Source organism: Triticum aestivum, unplaced genomic scaffold (genome assembly GCF_018294505.1).
Source record: "Triticum aestivum cultivar Chinese Spring unplaced genomic scaffold, IWGSC CS RefSeq v2.1 scaffold77317, whole genome shotgun sequence".
NCBI lineage: Eukaryota > Viridiplantae > Streptophyta > Magnoliopsida > Poales > Poaceae > Triticum > Triticum aestivum.
This window is the reverse complement of record NW_025226522.1, coordinates 1-22,607: the sequence shown is the minus strand read 5'-3', so window position 1 is coordinate 22,607 and position 22,607 is coordinate 1. Positions and strand designations below refer to the sequence as shown.

General features: G+C 43.7%; 4 protein-coding genes across 17 annotated transcripts; 3 read left to right on the top strand and 1 right to left on the bottom strand.

Moving 5' to 3' along the window:
* The first annotated feature begins 3,210 nt into the window (after positions 1–3,210).
* Positions 3,211–9,513, top strand: LOC123172605 (splicing factor U2af large subunit B). Of its 13 annotated transcripts, none has more exons than XM_044589550.1 (11): positions 3,211–3,435; positions 4,191–4,447; positions 5,485–5,586; positions 6,299–6,375; positions 7,459–7,523; positions 7,652–7,693; positions 7,766–7,825; positions 7,970–8,590; positions 8,709–8,844; positions 9,070–9,137; positions 9,222–9,513. In XM_044589550.1, the coding sequence occupies exons 1-11, from the start codon at positions 3,376–3,378 to the stop codon at positions 9,363–9,365; spliced, it is 1,632 nt and encodes a 543-aa protein (XP_044445485.1). In that variant the 5' UTR covers positions 3,211–3,375; the 3' UTR covers positions 9,366–9,513. The 13 variants fall into 13 exon arrangements, with proteins under 13 accessions (XP_044445485.1, XP_044445483.1, XP_044445484.1 ...); XM_044589548.1 differs by having other exon boundaries at positions 7,751–7,825; XM_044589549.1 differs by having other exon boundaries at positions 6,296–6,375.
* A 2,487-nt stretch (positions 9,514–12,000) lies between these two features.
* On the top strand, positions 12,001–13,131 carry LOC123172604 (auxin-responsive protein SAUR32-like). Its single transcript, XM_044589546.1, has 2 exons — positions 12,001–12,081; positions 12,736–13,131. Exons 1-2 carry the CDS (start codon positions 12,001–12,003, stop codon positions 13,129–13,131), a joined length of 477 nt encoding a protein of 158 aa, XP_044445481.1.
* Positions 13,132–18,647: 5,516 nt separating this feature from the next.
* Positions 18,648–19,620, top strand: LOC123172608 (uncharacterized). 2 transcript variants are annotated; one of them, XM_044589563.1, is made up of 2 exons: positions 18,648–18,852; positions 18,883–19,620. In XM_044589563.1, exons 1-2 carry the CDS (start codon positions 18,773–18,775, stop codon positions 19,277–19,279), a joined length of 477 nt encoding a protein of 158 aa, XP_044445498.1. In that variant the 5' UTR covers positions 18,648–18,772; the 3' UTR covers positions 19,280–19,620. The 2 variants fall into 2 exon arrangements, with proteins under 2 accessions (XP_044445498.1, XP_044445497.1); XM_044589562.1 differs by having other exon boundaries at positions 18,649–19,620.
* Positions 19,621–20,907: 1,287 nt separating this feature from the next.
* On the bottom strand, positions 20,908–22,585 carry LOC123172607 (beta-glucosidase-like SFR2, chloroplastic; the record flags this gene model as incomplete). Its single annotated transcript, XM_044589561.1, is given in 5 exon segments — positions 20,908–21,115; positions 21,205–21,454; positions 21,798–21,927; positions 22,115–22,264; positions 22,352–22,585. Coding segments are annotated over 4 exon segments (696 nt in total), but the record flags the coding sequence as incomplete, so codon positions are not given.
* Between the last annotated feature and the right edge of the window lie 22 nt (positions 22,586–22,607).

The following is a 22,607-nucleotide window of genomic DNA, read 5'->3' as shown; positions in this document are numbered from 1 at the left end:
GTTGCTAGATGACTCCATAGATTGATCTTGGTGAAGCGAATAAATTTTTTATTTTCTGCAACGTTCCCCAACATTTGAAAGTGAAGAAATTGGTGTGACCTTGAAGACTTGGCAATCATTCGAGGAACATGAAGCGTGAAGACTTCTGTTTTCGTAGTTTCATTTTCTCTTTTTTGAGTCATAGGAAACACCGTACTGTTAAAGGGGGTCGAGGAAATACTAAGGAAAAATTTCCATGTGATGCTCAACTCAAAATCCTACACCTACCAATCCCTTCGAGTGAATCCATTGGAAATCTCATACAGTTCCAGTAACAGAGACGGAGTTCTTTTGGTTGCCGAGGAATTTGTTCTGACTGAGGAGTTAGGAATTCGCTAGTGCGGATTGCCTACACAGTGAGGAACATGATAGCCCTGAGGAATTTGAGAGCCAAATTTCCGACCATTGCTGTGCTATGCGCCAGCTGTCCCAAAATATCTACCCACCTAACGGTCATATCATTGAAGGGCATTTATGTCTTATCATGTCGGGCTGCTCCCTAGGCTATAAATAGCCGCCCCTACAACCACTAGCTGGTTGGTTGCTCCGAGAGAAACTGACACTTGTCATTTGAGAGCATCCCATCCTCCGAGGACTTTGAGCGAAAATCATCAAGTGAGGAAAACCCAAACCCAACACACCTACAACCCAAAGTGATTGAGCATCACTGAAGAGATTGATCCTGCGTGGATCCGATGCTTGTTACCTTTGAAGACTGTGCTTCTTCCAGACGGTTAGGCGTCATAGTCTAGAGCTTCCAAGAGGAATTGTGGATCGCCGAGTGACCTAGTCTGTGAGGGTTTGGAAGTCACCTGAAGACTTACCACGAGTGATTGGTCGAGGTCTGTGTGACCTTAGCTCAAGGAGAATACGGTGAGGACTGTGTGTCCTCAGGTTTAAATACCTAGCCGCTCCAATCAGACGTACAACTGAGACAGCAGTTGGAACCGGTATACCAAATCATTGTCTTCACCAAGCTAACTGGTTCTATTTCCTCAACTCTTTCATTTCCTCAGTTCAGTTGTTGTGTGCTTGTTCATATCTGTTTGAAGACTTTGACTGAAGACTTTCTCAATCTTCTCAATTCAATTTCTTCAGTCTGTCCGTCTTCATCCTATGTTATCCTGTGTTTACGCTTTTTGTACTCTGTGCTTGTCTTCATTTCATCATGATGACTATGCTTGTGTTCTGTTATGTTTACTTTTGAGTACTTATTTCGCTGCAAGTAGTTCTTCGCTAAGGAATTTCCTCACCAGCAAACTCCTCAGTGAAGAATTCATAAAAATCGCCTATTCACCCCCCTCTAGTCGATATAACGCACTTTCAGTAGCTGGTAGGGTGAGCATCGGGCATGGCGACTGGCTGAAGAGTTGGCCAGGGGAGGGTGCGTCGTTGCGCCGAAAGGGTTAGTGCCATAACGACAATGGCTGGCTAGGAAACTGGTCAGGTCACGTACCAACGATAAGAGACACACACAATAGGAGGAGATTCCCATGGACATAAGCTACTTCTTTCTTTGCCATGGGCTTCCAGTTTCAACTTCCTCCCCACCATAGCCCACAACTGGCTCAGACAACCCATCTCCAAAAAAAAGGGAAGCAACTTCGTGCAGAATCCGACGTAGCGAACACATGTGAACGGTGGGAGATTAAAAGGGTGACGTGGAAGCATGAGAAGCCAGGAAAATAAGGCAGTGGGGGTGTTCCTATTTAGACATGGAAGATTTTTTCATCTTCTTGAGTTTGATTCTGACTTTCTTTCCTCTTCAATGCTTGTTCTCTTTCATGCCACTCAGGTCCTTTGGGGTCTTATGTCATTTTACCACTTTGAGTACCTGTCCATTTAGAAGAAATAAGGCTATCTTTATCAAGTTGGGCAAGAATTAAAAATTGAGTTTCATGTATTTGTGAGCATTGAGTTTTTATCATGCGAAAATGTTTATCAATATTTTTCGTGGCATGACTTAAATTGTCCACCTCTTGAGAGAGATAAGATATAACCTTTTCATTAAAATCCTCTTGGTGAAGCTTAAATTTATTCATTGTCCCCTGAGCTCATCTTCCTGCTCATAGATGTTAATCGATCCACTTTTTCATGATCAACGTAGTAGATTTTTCATGCATGCTTAACAGGTTCCTCAAAATTCCATTACTCTTTAGCAATCACAATTCTTTCGATGAGTATTTTTTTCCTTCTTTAAGAGTTAATGCCATGAACCATCCACCTGCATTCAAATCAAGAGTAGATTTGGATTCATCGTTAACTCCATGATAAAACATATGAAGTAAAAACTGTAGTTAGGGCAAAGATTTCATAAATTTAGAATATCTCTCCCAAGCAACAGACAAACTCTCTTCCAGTTCTTGAACAATTGAAGTAAGATTTCTTTGGAGCTTCGTAAGCTTAAAGCCAGGGAGGAATTTAGCCATAAATATCTTGGTACGCATTTTCCAATTGGTCATGTTGTCATATGACAACGGGTTATTCCATTCTTCTGCCCTATCTTTCAGAGAAAACTTGAAGTCTCACTATTTTTTTCCCCGAGACACATCTTTGATTTTAAAAGTCCCAGATAAAGTATAAAAAACATAAGATGTGCTTGAGGGTCTTCCTCTTCAGTTCTATAAAGACATGTTTCTTGACTTCATGAATTAGATCGCAGTCAATTGAATACTCAGTGACATAATTGATAGGATAGACTATGAGAGATCTTGAGTCCAAGAATGAAGCACAATACTCTCTTACAGATTTCTCTGGTGTCTGAGTAATCGACATTTTTGCAAATAAGTATTAAGCTCAATAGTTTGACTTTTTGGTATTTTTTTATATAATGAAACTTGATGTGTCTGCAGAAAGCGTGAAATATAATCGCGTCGAAGTCCATTTCCAGTCCGACTCCGCTTCATTTTCTCTCCGAAACGATCCATATACAAATTATCCGCTCCGCTTCGAATACAATAAAAAAACATATGGTTAACATGATTCATTAAAGATTGAAAGGTAGCAGATGCATTAGTGAGTCCAAATGGCATCACTAAGTATTCATAATGACAAAAAGGATATGGAAAAAGCATCACCCAATTGCATCTAATTCGTTTACAATTGATATCTCTGTGATATTAATATATATTTCTCTTTATAAAAAATCTATAATCCGCTTACATCCGTACTTTCAGTCCAGGTGCTGCAAGATCAGACCGGACCGACAGAAGACGGGAGCGTGCACCGGCAGGTCTGCTTTAAGATTGGCGACCAGGCCAGAGACCCAAAAAACCACCCCCTGACCCTGGACGCCGGATCCCCAAACCCTCCCCCTCCAGACCCCCTCGACGCGAGATGGCCGACGACAACGGCGGCGGCGGCGACGACTACGTCAGCGAGGCCGTCCGCCCCGAGGTAACCACCTGATCTCCCTGCTGTCACGGGTTCCCATCTCCGCACCATACCTGCTTCGTGGGGCGGCGCGACCCTCCGTCCCACTCGATCCATGGGTGCTTAGCAGTACTTGTACCTTTAGTTTCCAAGAGCTTACGCGTCTTGTGCTCGTTTGATCTGGTGTAGCGTTAATTCAACAGCCCGGGAGAGTTTCCCGAGTCCGTCGGGTTCGATCTAGATGTGGCAGTGTCGCGGGAGGAGCCGGTGGAACCAACTGCCGGGCTGGCGCGTTTTGATTGATCTAGCTTTCTGTGGTAGATTAGTTCGTTTATTTGCCGTTTGGTTAGTGTTGGCGGGGGATGTCGAATTTGGCGTGTAGAAGCAAGTGTTTTTGTTTTGATTTCTGGGTTGGTTGATTTGATTTTCGGGGCATCAGTAATAGAGTTGCTTTCATGTACCATAGACTTACAATATGAGCTGGAACTGCTTGTGTGACTAGGGCGGCTCTGTTGATATAGGTGTGCATCTATAGAGTTACTTAAGCATACACCTGTTGGTTGATGCAGCCGTCCAATATAGGTTAGCGTTAACCAAAAGCAACCTGGTCATTGAGACTTTAACCAAAATCCTGTGTGCATGGATACACTGGCACCGGGCCATTGATCTTCTGGATGTCTTGTTTATGTTCTCCCATTCAGATGCTCTACTTATAGTGCCTGGCTTGTGTCTCTATTCTCTATATGGTTTCTCTCAAACTAATAGCATTCCATCTCCAGGGTGATACACATACGCGTGAAGAGGGATTGTCAAAATCCAGGGATCGAGACAGAGAAAAAGACAAGGATAAGGAGCGCCATAGGGACCGTGACAGAGATAGAGGAAGAGACAGAGATCGGGGTCGGGACAGGGATCTAGACAAGGATCGGGACAGGGACAAGGATCGGGATCGTCACCAAAGGCATCACCGTGACAAAAGGGAGCACCGAGACCGTCCTGATGATCACGATCGTCACAGAAGCCGTGATTCTGAAAGGTATAGCCTCGAATGCACGGATACTTCAGCCGACTAGCGAATCCGTATCGGATACCGTATCCGATACCGATACTCCTCCGATACGTCCCCGATACGTATCGCTGGAGTATCCGAGAATAATTGATTTAAAACAATGACGATACTTTAAGGATACTTCGCCAGTATGTTTTGGATACTTTTCCAGCCCAGGTAAGAGCCCCCTCAGCCCAATTAAGAAGCAACCAGCAACCCTAGTGCCCCGATGCCCCCATCCTTTCCCTTGCAGCGTCTTTCCTCCCTCCCATGCTCAACCAGGCGGCAGCTGTGTCGCCAGCAGCTGCTCACCCAGGTCCCAGGGCCAGCAGCAGTGGCGGCTAGCCGGCGACGAGCTCCTCCTCCTACTCTCCAACGTCCCCTCACACGCAACAGCCATGTATGGACACTTCTCTTCTCCATTTCTCCTGCCCAGCCAAGCTCATCTCCTCTTCTTTCTTCTCTAATCTCTGAAGATCTATCATTCTTATCTCCTCCAGATGGCTTTGAGTACCTACAACGTATCCGTATTGGCACTTTTTGAAAATGACGAATTTACGTATCCGTATTGGCCCGATACTGATACCCGTATCCGTATCGGTGCATTCGAGGGTATAGCTGTTAATGCATTTGTGTTCCATATCATGGATTTTGAGTCGCTCGACTAGTCACGACTAGTCGACGACTAGTCTATGAGTCACAAAAATATGGTCGACTCAGCTTAGTGTCGACTCGCGACTCTGAGTCGCGACTAGTCACAACGCAGGCTCGATTTCTTCCGAGTCGCTGCCCCAGAGCGACTCGAAAACCATGTTCCATATGCACCTAATAATTTGTTTTGTTGCAATGATGGCTATTATGGTCATGTGACTTGTGTTACAATTATTGACCTTTGAATATGATTGCCAGTGCAAATGTTAACCAAACATGTCTTATTCACGGTGATAGATTTCCAAAATGCACATTTTTTTTCTTAAATGCCGTGTAAAAGATAATATCTAATGTATGTTTGTAACAACACACAGGAGAAGGGACCGCGAGAGAGATGGACATCGCAGGCATCGCTCTCGTTCACGGTCTCGTTCAAGGGGCAGGGATGATCACAGATCTCGATCTCATTCAAAAAGGTATGGACGTGATGAAGTTCATTCAGGAATCATAATTTGAATTGTGTACATACTTTACACTAGTTTTCCCCTCATGGCAAGTCAATTTGCTATTAAACATATATCATTTATTATGTTCTCTGTATGTCGTATGATTCATTATTGATTTGTGTTCTGTCCTTTTGAGCCATGTCAATGCACATTTGAGTTTTCTAGCTAAGTATTTTAATCAAGAGATGATTATTTTTCTCTGTTACATCTATATCTGCACTACCATATAGTCTGCCAGTACCTTTGAATATCCAATGGCGAAGAAGCGGCAAATCCTAGTGGCCTTGGCCGTTGGACTAACTCCGGCGGTTGCACTGGATTGTGCCACACCGCGTCTATAGATCTTTATGTACTGTCAATACAGTGCAATGCTTGCACATAAATGGGTTCATGGCTACAGTGCAGACCTGTTTGCTCTATGCTTCTAGAACAATCCTGTCTGAGCATGAGCAATCAAAGGAACAAAAACATGCACTAAGTCAACTTTTTGAAATGAATTGTAAGATTATTTATATTATAAAATTGAGTAAGTATTACACTATGTAGCAACTAATACCCTTCACCGTGCATGTACCACTCAGCACTCACTACTACAATTTGTTGTCTCATGCAGTTTTCAGTTCTTCCATCATTTAATTTTAATATCTCATTAGTACTACTAATACCGATTGTGTTGAAGCAGCAAGCGAGTCAGTGGATTCGACCTGGGACCAACAGCACAATCCGTACTTCCTCAGTTCCCTACCATTCCAACCCCAAGTATGCTCTCACCAACCAAGTTTTTCTTCTTTCCATTCTTCAGTTTTGTTGATTTCAGTTGGGACTTACTTTAATTACAGAACAGATGTTCTTGTCTTGAAACTAGGGTAAATGCTGTTCATTTGCATGTTTGGAATGAATAAATTCTAGCCATTGCTGGATCACCTACCCAGCCATTTATTTCCACCAAATTGTACTACTGCATTATGAACAACCGGATGTGGTACTTTATTACTACAATTACCATAGCCTCTTAGCTTATCACCATTCTAATGCTGATTTTGAAACTTAGTGCTGTTGGATATCATTGAGCACCTGATGCTTTTATGTCCTTTATCTAGAGCATTTTCACTGTAGATATATTCTTGGAGATGCCATATCACCAAGCACCTTTACATGCATCTGTAACTACAATACAGACACTTTAAAGAGTTAAAGATGCTTCATGGAATCTACCTAGAACTGCACCAATAAGGCGAGAGGGTAAAAAAGATTATTTTATTCTAGTTACAACACCATATGAGGTGCTTTGTAAGATACTGGTATTAGAGGTGGGAGAAAGTACCAGTCAACAGATGCTTTCTCTACGTAAGCACCTCTTAAATACCCGTCCAGTCGAGATGGCCTTATATGTGTGATAGTATCTTCTGATGCAAATAAGTTGTATGTTTCCATTTTATTATTACTTGGTAACTGAAAACTGAGCAAAACTTTCTGCTTTTGTTCTTTTGTTGTTTGTCTGTTTTGTGTATGTGTATGGTAAGAAGGCAATCTTGGGTCACTTGCCCCACTGCCGCCGATGGATGCACAGCCTACTGTAGCTTTAATGTACAAGGAGGAATCAGTGCTCCGGTTTGATATCGTCTTGTCCATCTTCAGCTAGCAAGTATTACAGATTGCTAGCTTCATGACTATTACATTTATCCTTCCACACTTGTTGTTTGTTCTTTGACATGAAATACTGCACAGCTGGATCCATTTGAGATCCAGACTGATGGTGAGAAGTAATCAGGTTTACAAGAGGAATACTCTTTTGTGCTAATTGTTTATGCTTCCTACTAGAAATTTATTGGTACATTGCAGGTCAGTTACCGGGCTCTTCTATTCCTGGAATGTTCCCGAACATGCTCCCTTTTGCTGTTGGACAGGTGATTATTCTTGATGGTTTAAGGTCTTCCTGTCGAATGAACCTTTTGCCTCAGTTACGTTTTTGTTATTTTCATTCTATAAATGCACTCATTTCTGGTTTGTAATCAAATCTATTTGTTTAAAACAGTTCAATCCCCTCGTCATGCAGCCACAAGCCATGACTCAACAGGTATGCTTTTTTGTTTTGTTTATAATTTACTGTGGGTGTTGATAAACAATTTGCCAGCATATTTTTCCTCAGGCTACTCGGCATGCTCGGCGTGTTTATGTCGGTGGCCTTCCCCCATCTGCTAATGAACAGGTCTATATATATACTTGAATCACTTATTTTACTGCCCACTGCCCAAATCCCCATAAATCCACAGTGAAAAACAAGCATGCATGCGTGCATGCTGATTGCATACAATTGTGCAATTCTTGGTTACATTGGTTTCCTTTTGTGCAGTCTGTTGCAATATACTTTAATCAAGTCATGGCTGCTATTGGAGGAAACACTGCTGGTCCAGGTGATGCTGTTCTTAATGTGTACATAAACCATGACAAGAAATTCGCTTTTGTGGAGATGAGGTCTGTGGAGGAAGCAAGCAATGCAATGGCACTGGATGGCATTTTATTTGAAGGTGCACCAGTGAAGGTTAGAAGACCAACAGACTATAACCCTTCTCTGGCAGCTGCCCTGGGCCCAAGCCAGCCAAGCTCCAATTTGAATCTTGCTGCGGTTGGCCTAACACCAGGTTCAGCCGGAGGGTTAGAAGGCCCGGACCGTATTTTTGTGGGTGGTCTCCCCTATTACTTCACAGAGGCTCAAGTTCGGGAGCTGCTTGAATCATTTGGGCCTCTTCGAGGATTTGATCTTGTGAAAGATAGGGAAACTGGTAACTCAAAGGGCTATGCGTTCTGTGTCTACCAGGACCTCAATGTCACTGACATAGCCTGCGCTGCTCTAAATGGTATCAAGATGGGAGACAAAACTCTTACGGTCAGACGAGCAAACCAGGGCTCAGCCCAACCTAGACCAGAGCAGGAAAATATCCTGTTGCAGGCACAGCAGCAGGTGCAGTTACAGGTATAGCCCAGCTATTTAATTGTTTTCCTGTGGCCAACTAATTATCCTCTTGTACCAAATTACATAGCATGTCTGCAATTGTTCTTGGATTCTGACTCAAAATGTGGTTTTTGTATAGAAACTTGTGTATCAAGTTGGAGCGCTCCCTACAAAGGTTGTATGCCTGACCCAGGTAGTTACTGCTGATGAATTAAAAGATGATGAAGAATATGAGGACATTATGGAGGACATGAGGTTGGAAGCTGGGAAATATGGTAAGTTCCGTCAACTTCTCGCCTGCTATTCCTCCTCTTTGAAGCATACATTTAGCTTTCTGATCTGCTGCTGGACTCTCAAGGTTTCCTTTTGTTATGCGTATGTTTTCATTAGCCTGCCATGTCGGGCTCCCTGTCATTCTGCCTTGATCTATACTTCTGCTTTTCTGTTAGCTGATTCTGTTCGACATTCCTAATACTTTGTTTGACGCATGCATCCGTCAGGTAACTTGGTGAAAGTTGTCATCCCGCGCCCTCATCCGAGTGGAGAGCCAGTTTCTGGAGTTGGAAAGGTGAGCACTGTTTAGTGAGGTTCAAATTCCGCAGAATAATTCTGTTGGAGAAAAGCTTTCTGATGCATGAGCATCCCATTGCAGGTGTTCTTAGAGTATGCAGATGTTGATGGTTCCACCAAAGCAAAGACGGCGATGCACGGAAGGAAATTCGGTGGAAACCCAGTTGTTGCGGTCTTCTACCCCGAGAACAAGTTTGCTGATGAGGACTATGACGCGGCAGCATAAATTATCTCTTTTCCAATGACAATAGTGCTTTGTGTAGTTTGTTCGATTTACAGCAACGTTTTCCCTTTAGTCAAGCTTTCCTGTAGCCCTGGATTTATGCAGAACCGCCAGTTATTAATATTGGAAGATAGATTGCCTAAAGATGATCTATTGGTCTTGTCCCTTAATCTTGACTGGCGTTAGATGTGCCAGGGTATGCCATTCTCTTCATTTAGGGCCCTTGAAAGATTATTAGCCAGTAACTTTACCTTTAGCTTTACCATGCAAATGGCTCAAAAGAGTCATCTTGAACAACTTGGCATGGTAACCTCCGTCTAGATCATTACGTGCCTCATGATATTACCTCCCCAGTTCATAGTATCATAACATTTGTAGAATCCCAATAAGTTGTTATCTACTACGTCCGTCTAGATCATATCATTTGTAGAATTCCATTAAGCTGTGGTTGTTATCTACTACCTCCCTGTAGATTCACTCATTTCACCGACAGTTAAGCTGTGGTTGTTATCTACTACCTCCCTCTAGATTCACTCATTTCACTGACAGTTAATTCCGGATGGAGAGAGTATTTCTTATATCAGTTTTTTTTGACATGCTGTGATGTCGTATCATATTAAATATGGATTTTTATAACTACTAAACGTTCGGATTTTAGCAATAGGCAAGAACAATCTTTACTTCACTCTAATTATATACATGCATGCATTAGAATGCATTAGAATGACTAATTTTTCTTCCACGTGCACTCCAAAATGACTAATTTTTCTTTCACGTGCACTCCTCTCTAATTTCATGCATATATGCACTAAATAACGAAAAGCAGATGTCATCTTAAATTCTTTCTTTTTTTCAAACTTCAAAATGTTTTGTAGCTCAAACCGTCGCCCCGATTGAAAACCCGTCTTCACAAAAAAATTCATCTCGACGAGATCTTCGAAACTACATCCCATGTTGATATGTTCTGATGAATTTTTTTTGGACCAAAAGCTACCACATCCGGGCTACGTGAGTTATCACGTCTGTCATACATAAGTTACCGTGTCATTTACACAAAAGTTTCAGGGGCATGTTTTCAACAAACTTTTATCCCAGGGGTCAAAAAATGATTATGATGTTTGCAGTGAGTTATCAGCTTTGTTGTGTATATTACCATATTACACCAAAGTTATCGGGGGCATCTTTTCCAACATTTTTCATTTCCTCGGTCAAAAAATTACCGTGATATTTGTATATGAGTTATCAACTCTCATGTGCGTGTATCATCATATTGTTTACACATGATTTATTGGGGGGGGGGGGTATTTTTAACAACATTTTTCCATGTTATCAGTTCATGTTATTTACACGAGAAGTTATCGGTGGTATGTTTTCAACAAATTTTTTCACGTCAAAGTTATCGTGGTGTTTGTACCTAAGTTATCAAGACCATGAACCTATATTATCATGTTATTTACACAAAACGTTATCAGAGTATGTTTCCAACAACTTTTTTTCACGGGTCAAAGTTATCATAGTGTTTGTACCTAAGTTATCAGGTCCGGAATCCTATATTACCATGTTATTTACACAGATGTTACCGGAGTATGTTTTCAATAACTTTTTTCTATGGGTCCAAGTTATCGTGGTGTTTATACCTAAGTTATCAAGTCCGGGAGTGTATATTATCATGCTATTTACAAAGAAGTTATCGGTTGTATGTTTTCAACAAAAAAAATTCATGGGTCAAAATTATCGTGGTGTTTGTACCCAAGTTATCAGGACCGAGAGATTATATTATCATGCTATTTACACAAAAAAGTTATCAGAGTATGTTCTCAACAACTTTTTTCGCGGGTCAAATTATCGTCGTGTTTGTACCTAAGTTATCAGGTCCGGGAGCCTATATTACCATGTTATTTACATAGATGTTACCGGAGTATGTTTTCAACAATTTTTTCCATGGGTGAAAGTTATCGTGGTGTTTATTCCTAAGTTATCAAGTCCGGGAGTGTACATTATCATGCTATTTACAAAGAGTTATGGGTGGTTATGTTTTCAACAACTTTTAGCCACGGGGCAAAGTTATCATGATTTATGTACCTAAGTTATCAAGTCCAGGAGCCCGAGACATGCATTGGTTGCGTGCTCCTGGTCCTGAAATGGAGAGGAACATGCTACCATTATGGGAGCAAGGATTACGTGCTCCCATTTCAATCCTCTTAATTTTCCAACCCATTATTTACATTCCTCGGACAAGGTAGAAATGAGAGCAAGACAACGAGACATACTACTATAGTGGAAAGACACAATAGCGTTTTTAATACTATTTATGAAAACTGCCTATTATAACCAACAGGCTATTTAAAAGCATAAATTAGGGGCAAGACAACAAAAGTAATTTAAGTGAGCTGGTTAATACCTACAAAAGAAAAATGAGCTGGTTAATGGGCAGAGCTTAGTTACGAGAGACTCAGGTCCGAGTCCAAAGGCACCCCACACACACATCAATTTTTTTCCTAGTTTCTTGGGTGTACATGCAAAGGAGCAGTGATACGATAAAAGGAGATGTAACATATCCCTAATTGTAGATAATAGTTAGCTTGGTTGGTTACCATTAGCAGAATGCATGCTGCAGGTGCAAGGATCAAATCCCACCATGGGTCATTTTTTTGCTAACATTGGAAAGCGCGCCGAAGGTGGAGCGCTCGAGCCGAACTTGTTCGGATCTATCGACAAGGTGAGAACGTTCGGAAATTACAATTTCCGTTAAATCATACTGTACTAGAATCTTATTTCACATCCTTAAAATCCAACATCTTTTTACTTAGATGGCTTATGATGCTTAGAGGTCTAATTGTGGAGTCGATCACTATGTGTGCATGCACACCGAACGATGAGAAAATCCGGGACCATCTATATCATCCAAAAGGTTTTGGATCTAAACTTTGTTTGATCCAATTGGACTGGTTTAACATTGGACGTAAAGATTGGTTAGTCGAACATCTATTGGGCGTTGCTCGCCTAGCTCAAGGCCGGAGGCACCATGCCGGTGCACCGTCACGGCTTGAGTTATTTACCCAAAACCACCACATTATGGGATAGGGTAACAGATCGGTACCATATTTGAGGCAGGGAACAAAAAACCACCAGAATTGCGCCTAATACGTAACGCGGAGCATTGATTGTCCGATTTACTTGCGAAGACAGCGAAACCGACAAGTTGGCCCCAACTGTCGGGCTGACATGGCGTGCCTATGTGGATAATTTGCTGAGGTGGCAAAAGGGTCCCACCTGTCAATGACTCTTTATCCTTTTTCACCTTTTCTTTTTATTTCTCATGGGCATTTCAGCAAACACGCTATGAGCGTGTCATGAGCGGCGCAACGACCAGGCAAGGCCGCGTGGGCGGCGCACCGGGGAGCAGGCCGAGGCAGTTGCGGCGAGGAGAAGCTCGGGCGGCGCTGCAGAGAGGACGACAGTGGGCTCGGGCGGAGAGGACGCCACAGACTTGCCGCTGCGGTCGGACATCCCCATCGCCTACCTCTACCACCCGCTCTTCCAGTGGCTGTTGGAGGCGGCCCGGGACACGTATGGCTACAGCTCGGCCGGCCCGCTCTGGCTGCCCTGCTGCGTCGACGAGTTCCTCCGCCTGCGCGCGCTCGTCGACCGGGAGACGACGCACTCGCACTCCTCCTCCTACTCGCACCGCGTGCACGTGCAGGACGTCGGCCACCAGCAGCACGGCAACTCCTTCGCCCCATGCACCCGCGCCAAAATCACCTCCTGATCGCACGGGGTCGACCTCGCCTGCCCGGACTACGGCGGCAGGTTCCTCGAGGATATGAGGCCGACTCCACTGTCCCCCGCCTACCTCCGCCGCCCGCGCGCACCACGCCAACGACGTACGCCTCCGTCGCAGTCGCCGTGCCGCGGCTGCGGCTGCCACGGCCGCCTCTGTCGGAAGTGGGGCAGGGGGCGACCGCGCGCCTTTCAACCCGGTCATCGTGCTCCGATGCTCGGCGCAGCGGCGGGGGATGAGAACGACGGCGGCGGGGCGGATCCTCGCCGGATCCGGGCGAGACGGATGACAGGTAGCTGGAAGTGCGGCTGGAGAACAGATGGCAGGTAGCTGAGTGGCGGGGAGGCTCGCCGGTGATGGCTCGTCGGGCTAAGGCTTCGGCTGCGGCACGAGTACGGCTGGCCGTGGTTGCGGTCTGTGGGGAAGAAGAAGGCTTGGAGGGAGAGAGAGAGGAATAAGAGAAAGGCCGACAGGCCATGTAGGCATGCCACATCGGCCCGACAAGTGGGCCCAACCGGTCAGATCCGTTGTTTTTGTGGCCAAATTCGAGCATCAGTGCTCCGCGTTACGTATTAGGCGCAATTCTGGTGGTTTTTTGTGCTCTGTCTCAAATGTGGTATCGATCTGTTATCCTATCCCATAATATGGTGGTTTTGGGTAAATAACTCTTACGGCTTGCAGGCGTCGGCGGTGAAAGATCTCATGGAAGAGCTCAGTTGGCATCGATGTGCAGGTCATCTCGATCTTCTTAATGTAAACCTCATTTGTTCGCATCTGTGCCCCCCTTAAATCTATACAAAAACATGCAACATAATGTAAACCTCATTTGTTCATGTCCACAGCCCCTTAAATCCACATCTGCACCCCCCTTAAATCTATACTAGCAAACATACCCGTGCATTGCAACGGGAAAGAAAAACGCTTGTCCCTGGCATGATAAGCACAACATTTGTGCTTCTCTATGGAGAAAACGCTAGTTGTCATGGATCAAGGTTGCCTCGGTTACGCAGTTGTGTCGCGGGACACTCGATGGCAAAAACGGTGGTCAATTGACGACAAGGTTCTGCAGGATGATGGTTCAAGACAGGAGACGCGTCACGATGACGCGTGACCAGATCGGCGGGATCAAGACCATGATGGCAGCGCGATGCGTGCCGCACTTGTCATCGATTGTGGCGTCTCAATTCCCACGGCCTCCCGCCACTCTCTGCTTCCCAATCTTATCATCCTCGTCGTCATCTTCCTAATCACGACCTCCAGTAGCCCCATCTCCCGCTCCTTCCACTGGAGTTCCAGCCCTTGGCGCACCACGCCCGCAAGCATGGTCCGCAGCGTACATATAGGGAGGAGGTTTGAAGAAAGTAATAGTACGTGATGGCGGTTTTCAGAGCGTAAATGAATTCGCCCTATGGTGAGACGGTCTAAGCTCCCTCTCTTTCTGCAGGATCCTTGGTTGGATGAGTTTGTTGGTGAGTCCTCGCAACCATGGTACGAATCGCTCTACCCATGCTATTTCTTTTTTTAAGGGCCTGTAACGAAGGTACCAAACGAAACAAAAACCATAGGAGACCGGTAACGAACAGACGGAACGGAATAAAAAGGACGTACCAAAGCAAAACGATGACAAAAAAAGTGGAGAAACAATCGTCCACCCTACACATGAAAATCATAACCAATCATTTTTCTAACTGTATCAGGAAGACATTGGATTAAAGACTAATGTTTGGTTTGAATAGATCGGTTATACATGTCTATGTGCACATATTACTTGGAATATGGTAGAGATGAAAAAATATTGTTTGAATTGGGCACATGATGATGCGTGGAGCATGATGGCCGATAGATCTTCCGGCCGCTGACTGCATGCATGGCAGCCGTGGTTGTGCTTGTCCAACGCAGATGTGCATGCGTTTTTTTAGTGCGAGCATATGTGCACATGTTTTTTAGTTGGGGCTCATTTTTTTTAGCTTTAGTTTTTTTAAGTTTTTTTAGGGTTGTTTTTTTAAGCTTTAGCTAAGACAGATTGATTGCATGATACATGCACGTGTACGCCGTGTTTTTCTAACTGAGAGGAAGATACGTACATATAGTCAAGTGTGCGTTAACTATCCACTAGGCCTTCATTAGTCTATTGGCTAGCGATCTAAGCTTTTAAGCGTGAGCTCTTGGGTTCGAGTCCTTGTGACGCATTATTTTTTGGGCGGAAGCGAATTAGGGACCAACGAAAAAACGTGTGACTAGATTTTAACACATGTACTTCCATTGCACATGGTTCACATAGTTCGGACATAGCATAGGGGAGTTCTACGTACCACAAGAGACTACCAAAATGATGACATGTTCTACTACTTCATCACAATAATAACTAAACTAACACTATATAGATAGATATAGATAGTCTAGTTCATCACCAACGGCCGCCCTTGCCCTTGTCCTCGTGGTCGCGGAAGTAGCGGCCGAAGACGCAATAGGGGCTGAGGCGAATCTGCTTTGCGCTGGAGCTGAACTTTGTTGGACACGGCGCTGAACATGCTCAGATCCTCCTCTTTGGGGGGAAAGGCCGGCGAGGGTACGGACGGTCCGGGTTTGCTCCACCGCGAGATCATGGGTGGTCCGGGCTTGCCGCTTCGCCAGGATCCAGGCACGGGCATCCTCGTTGTCGGCCGCTGCTTCATGGCACACCTTCTCCCTTTCGCGGGTACACCGTCCCTTGACCCCGAGCATGCCACATTAGTGGCAACATCCAGCGCATCCATGCCCTTGCACATTGCTTCCATTGACCTCATACGCCTAGCCTGACGTAGGGGGAACAAGTACCCAACACAGGCTAGCCTCGGAGGTTCTCTCGGTGGCAAGCTGGGCCCTTCTGGCGCACGCCTGATGTGGTGACGGCGCGGACAAAAGGTGCGAGCTTACGCTGGACGCGACGCCATCGCTGGATACGATCCGGAGTGGCGGAGAAGGCGCCCGGCTAGTGGATCTGCGACTGGTCGACTCCTACACGGAGCTCGGCTATCCTCCCAGGACAGGCGGACCGCGAAAGTTGGATGGTTGTTTTTTGTCCGGCAGGGCGTTTACGGGGGAAGCAGGAATCCGTTGGAGATGCTCTTAGCTAGTTTTCCTTCCGCAACCACAAGTTGTTAAGGTAAAATGCAGCTGCAATGCCTATTCTATCCAAATATCTCCAACTTTGCTCATCCTCTCCTAGGTATCATCATTCCATGTGGTGCAAGTAACTGAAATAATTACAGGATACATACATACATACTGCGGCTTGTTATATGAAGCTCATTATCTTTTACCGATCATCAGTGAATCCCTAGTAGGAAACAAGAACAATACTGCAGAGCAGTACTACTGCACTACTATCTACTTGTGCAGTTACATAATGAGAGCCGGAGCCCGGAGAGCGGGCGCCAACACCATGAAGGCAAATATTTTACTTCCTTAGGGACCATGCATGGAGGCAAATAAGTAAGCACATGCATGCCGCCACCTTTTTTCTTTTTTTCCTTTCATATGCATCTCTCCTAAACACAGATCTGTGTGCATGGGCACCAGCATCCAACAGAAAAATTGCCGGCTGCTGAGACATCGTGGCTGCTCATGTAACTGTCTGCACCCATAACCTCCAGATTAATGGATGGACGTAGGGCCTTAAACACCGTACTGTATTACTTAGGGAAGAAACAAGGCAAATGCAGGACCATGGCGACAATAATGTCCTGCCTAATAGTTCTGGACTGGGGGCAGCGATTCTACCATTGCTAATACTTCTAGAAATCATGTACGTATTACTAACGAAGTCTTAGTCGACTGAGACTTAGCAAAACTGATCAAAGGAATATATCATGGACACTCTTCATCTCGGATTCACCATGTGTTTTTCGACATACAAACATATGATCTAAATGCATTCAGAGTTTGAAACCATAAGGAACTCACTGTCTTTCAGTTTGTTTTTACCGTTTCCACAAAAAATATACAAAGAAAAAGAATTAGATATCTCCAACAAAATTTGGCTGTCAAATCCATGATCAGGAATGTATACCTTTTTTTCTTTCTTTTCCTGATAGAATGGGGCATATACCTCACGATATCTCCAACAAAATTTGGCTGTCAGCATCACATGTTGTAGTTGCTGGGAGGGTGATTCTTCCATTATCTAAAAAGAGATCTTAAGGTATCTTCATACTATAAATGACCAATGGACACAAAGATTCCAGAGCTAAAAAGAGATGACCAGTCATTTGGACTGACAAACAGTTACACTGTACTAGGTTATCTAACATAGTGGTGATGTACTAGCTAGCAGAAGATAATGCCCTCAAGCTCCACCGTCAGGCCAAGTCAACTCGGGACTGCTCAAGACTGTCTCTCTACCGAAATGTTAGGTTAGGAAACTAAATGCCCTGTCCGCAGACTCATTAGGTCATCCATGAACACATTGAAGGTCACGCCCCCGTCTTACCACATGCATGTTACAACATTGAATGTCCTCCATGTGCATTCCAGACACTGAGTAAGGCAAAATCTGTCAGTGTCAGGTGTTGGGCAGTGGAGGGTGGCAGCTTACAGTTAGGGCAGCAAGGAGGTCCCAAGTGCCAGGATAAAACTGTATTGGATATACCCAGATCAAGCTTGGAAAAAATGTCCGCCCTTCTCATTAAAGGATACCCTAAAAAAAGGGATACTTTTACTTGGTAGTAATTTGCATGTTAACAACAATCCCAACTCAGGAGCTGGAGCTGGTAAGTGCACTACCCAAATACAGTAGTATACTGAATAAAGATGTTATTAGAACTAAGTTGTTGTTTTTTTGCTTATTTATGCTTAGCAACAGGAAGATTGAATGCTAGCATTGGATAAGACTATTGTTCCCAAACTACAAGGAAAATGGAAGAGAAGGATGAAATACTCACCTTTGTGGCCATTTACTCGGTAGCCAAGCACTCTCCTCTGTGGCCGTATGCATCGTTCTGATGCAGAGGCCGGGGAGTCCCCCCTTTTCTAAAAAAAAGCACTCTCCTCTTGCTCATGCATAAATTATACTCCCTCCCTCCCAAAAATGATCTTATATTTTGGGACGGAGGGAGTATATATATAGGACAGAACGGAAGACAACAGACGAACGCCATGCTCACCCTAGAGTGTTGAGCACATACTTCTTCATAGCAGTAAACGTTTGAAAGAAAATAGGTCTGTTCAGTTTATATCACCTTTTGTGTTGAGGCGGTTAAAATTAAGGTAAACCAAGAAAAACAACCCAAATCGCTGGAAAGATTCCTACTATGGAATCTGGACAGTCATGTTTCTGTATGATACAAGAATATATGATATTTTGCATCCTTGCAAAAGTTCACCGCCAGAAGAGGACCCCTACGGCTTTCATGAGCATGGTACACTGCAATGCATTGAATGATAATGGCAAGAAGGAAAAATTCATGCAAGATAATAAGGCGCAATTGCACAAGACATGTCCTATATAAAGGTGGCCATTTCCACTACGAAGCACAAAACCATACACATCTAAGCCTCAGAAACTTGCTTGGGAGCAAAAAAAAAAAAGAGAGGGAAAGAAGAGCGAGCGAGAGTGAGTGAGAAGAGAGACATCATCCACCCTCAGACAATGGCTCTTGTTGCCGACGAGCTCAAGGCCAAGGCCGAGGTGTACTACGACGATGAGATTTGCCAGCAGTGCACCAGGCTCCTGCTCAAGGAAGCAGGCCTCCCCAATGGCCTGCTTCCCCTGAAGGACATCATGGAGTGCGGCTATGTCGAGGAGACTGGGTATGTGTGGCTCAAGCAAAAGAAGAGGATAGACCACGTCTTCCAGAGCCTGGGGAGGGTGGTGTCTTATGGCACTGAGATCACTGCCTTCGCCGGGAAGGGCAGGATCAAGAAGGTCAAAGGGATAAAGACCAGGGAGCTCATGGTGTGGCTCCCTGTGGAGGAGATCTCCCTTGACGAACCAGCGACTGGTAAGCTCATCTGCAAGAGCATTGCCGGCTTTTCTAAGATCTTCCCTGCATCAGCTTTCCACATCCCAGAGAAGGAGAATGAGAAGGCCAACTGCGCCGGACCAAAACCAGTGGTCCTCATGGAGAGGGCAGCACCAGTTGTTAAGAACAACTGATCCATACTTCAATCCTGCTCCTATGTACGTACTAAAAATAATCGTCGAACTGGTGCTTTACTATTTTGCTTATGTACTTCAAAAGGTGATAGCCCAAAGTTCTGCCTATATAGCAGTGTATGGCTGTCCTGGTATTTATAAACCTCTAAGCCAACCGCCCAAACTCCTTTTATCTACTACACCCTCTGTAAACTAATGTAAGAGCGTTTAGATCACTACTTTAGTACTCTAAACGCTCTTATATTAGTTTACGGAGGGAGTACTTCATAGCTCCATGTTACTCATATGTACTACCATATTATGGATGGATTTTATATGATATGCTTTCCCATTTTGGTCAAGATAATATACTACTATGAGATCCTTTGATTTCCCTTTCACCATCAAAGAAACTAATGACAGGCATGAGATAAAAGGAACAAAATTTCACTGCATGTCGTGTAGACATGACCCGTCAATGATCTTCACAACCATTTGTTGTCTCTTGCAGTAATAGATATTAACAGGACAAGTACAGGCAGCAAGTGGAATGTGAAGGTTAACAGATATTGGCAGGTACAAGTACAGCAAGTGGAATATGACTAGTTTCATTAGTTAGTCCAAGGCAGGGTAACATTTTTAGGTTCGACCATCAGTATAGAAACAAATACCAACATCTACAACACTAAACTGACACTACAAGATCGATCTATCATTAAATACACTTATATTCTATCATACAGGTTTTGGAAAGTCAGGCAAAGGCCAGTGCTGTTCCAACAAGATTTGACGATGCTTTCCTTCCCAAAATGAAAAAACATCGCAGTGCTAAATTTAGACATGAATCCATGAGCTCATGCAGGAGGATGGATCTGCATTGATCCCTCAGAATGGATCATCATGATGCAGAGGCCGGGGGCATGCCTCCATTTCCAAAAAAAAGGTGGTTACGCCTATGCATGTGAACAAGCCAAACCATAGAGCCTGCCCACCTACACTACACCCACCCCGACAGGCATGAATTCATTTATCCAACAAACAGACCCTGGTGAGCTACATGAGTGTCAAATCCACTGTCTCGCTGCATCTTCTGCTGAGAGTTTTCCCCCATCTTACATGCAAGGCCATGTACACAAGTTATGTGATAGTTAAACCTTTAAAGTACTGACATGCAATCTTATACTTATTTTCTAAGGAGGCAAAATCCTACAAGAAGAAACAGAACTGCTCAAAACTAATCATAAATATATTTTCTGAGGGGAGAATTTTCCCATTATTTGTACCGCATATTTGGGCACTAGGATACCCCAAGTAAGATGGTAGGGCTGATCACATGATGGTTGCACTGATTTAGACCATAAATAGCAGCCATTAACTCACTTGACTTGAACGTATATATGTGCTCAGATCTAAAAAAACATGGAATCTGTACATAAGGGTATCAAGATGCTCATATACTCAGTGAAACGTTTCACCGGCATCGTGTTCAATCAAGAAGTGTGCAACTTACTTATGAGCTCAAGTATATTGCAGAAAGATATTTTAATCTAGTACTCCCTCCGTAAACTAATATAAGAGCGTTTAGATCACTAAAGTAGTGATCTAAACACTCTTATATTAGTTTACAGAGGGAGTAAATCACAAGGTAGTTGGCAAAAAATCAGCTGCATCTTCAGTCAAATCAAGAATTTAACTTGTTTAGACGTTCTGAGGATAAGAACAAACTAAAGCAAAAGGAAATTACAAGGTACTTCTACTACTACAGTGAACAGTATAAGCATGTACATTTAAAATGCAAAATGTGAAGCTTCCACTTGCCAGAACTTCTTATGTGCTTCCTCCAGAGGAAATATTACCCTACACAAATACCAAGTAATCAAGATAAACTTCTGAATAGGTCATGTGTACAGAAAAAGGAACAACAAAACACACGGATATTGACTCACCAAAAGTTTGATGTTTTTTTATTGTAACCAAAGAAACAGAACTTGAATAGCAACTACAATAGAAGGTCTCAAGAAGAAATAGAGTAAGAAATTGCATCGTCCTCAATGTAGTGAATCTTCTTGCGTGGAAATGGTCGCATAACGCATCTTACAAAGCGACTCAAAGGATCCTGCAAGCCTTCTATTTCATAGTGGCCAAATCGCCAGTCCCGCAATACAAAAGCTCGCTCAATAGGCCGATCTAGACCCCCTGTAAGCCAAAGAAGACCAGCAATGCTTAGATTTGGGAAGCAAACACTGCAATACAACTCTCATTCTAGATGGCTGTTTTTTGTCAGCCCTCCCACAGCTCAATGAATAATTCAAACTGAGAATAGCTAAGCATATCTCAAACGTGATTATGATAACCAATTCAAGTGGAAATCTTAATCTTGAAGCTTAAGCAGAGGCCAGTAGCATTGACATATTTCATGACCAGTCAAAAGCAGTTGCAGGCCCTACTAATCAAGTTGTGTTTAGAAAAACAAGCCACCACCTATAGATCCTGACAGTTCACTTCTTTATAAGAATGCTTTAAGAGAATCAATATCTACCTGCATACATACGACCATGTTTATCTACTTCCCTGTAAAATGGGCGTGTTTTCTTCTGAATCGCAGCTTCTTGCAGTTCCCTCCAAGCGGATGTTCTGTCCTGTCTCGTAATTTTTCCAGTTGTGACAACCTGTAACAAATATGTGTGCTTAATAATAAACATGCACAAGAAAAGACAAACTATTGATGGAAACGACATGTCTAGCAATGTTTCACATTTTAAAGAACCAAAGTTTAACAAAAAAGAACACACCTATATTTTAGAAACAAGGAACAGACTTATCATGTTAGCAAGATTCGCTGAAACTAGAAGGTACCTTGGTGAACAAATAGTACGAAGGGCGAGGTTTCCGTGCTAGGTTATTAGCACGGTCAACAGAAACAAGCCCAAACTTGGGACCATAGCCATCAGCCCACTCCCAATTATCCGACGTTGTCCAGAATAGATAGCCAAGCACACGCACACCCTTCAAACAATATGCTTATGAGTGTGCTGAAGTTATGCACATTCCTCATGAAGACATACTAAAATGCATGATTGACTAAGAACATACCATTAAAATGGCCGCGTATATGGCTAACAGGTGCTCCAGTATATATGGTTTCCGAATCAGATCAGTCTCATCAGAAACTCCATTTTCAGTAATGATAAAAGGTATGTTTAAGCTCTTGTATCGCTCATTGAACTTAAGTAGGATGCGAAACAGCCCATCGGGATAAACTCCACGACCAGATTCACTGTACTCATCATTTTCCACGTGCTTTAGACCAGGTCCTGATATTACCTCCTGCATTAAAGAGGAATTTTTT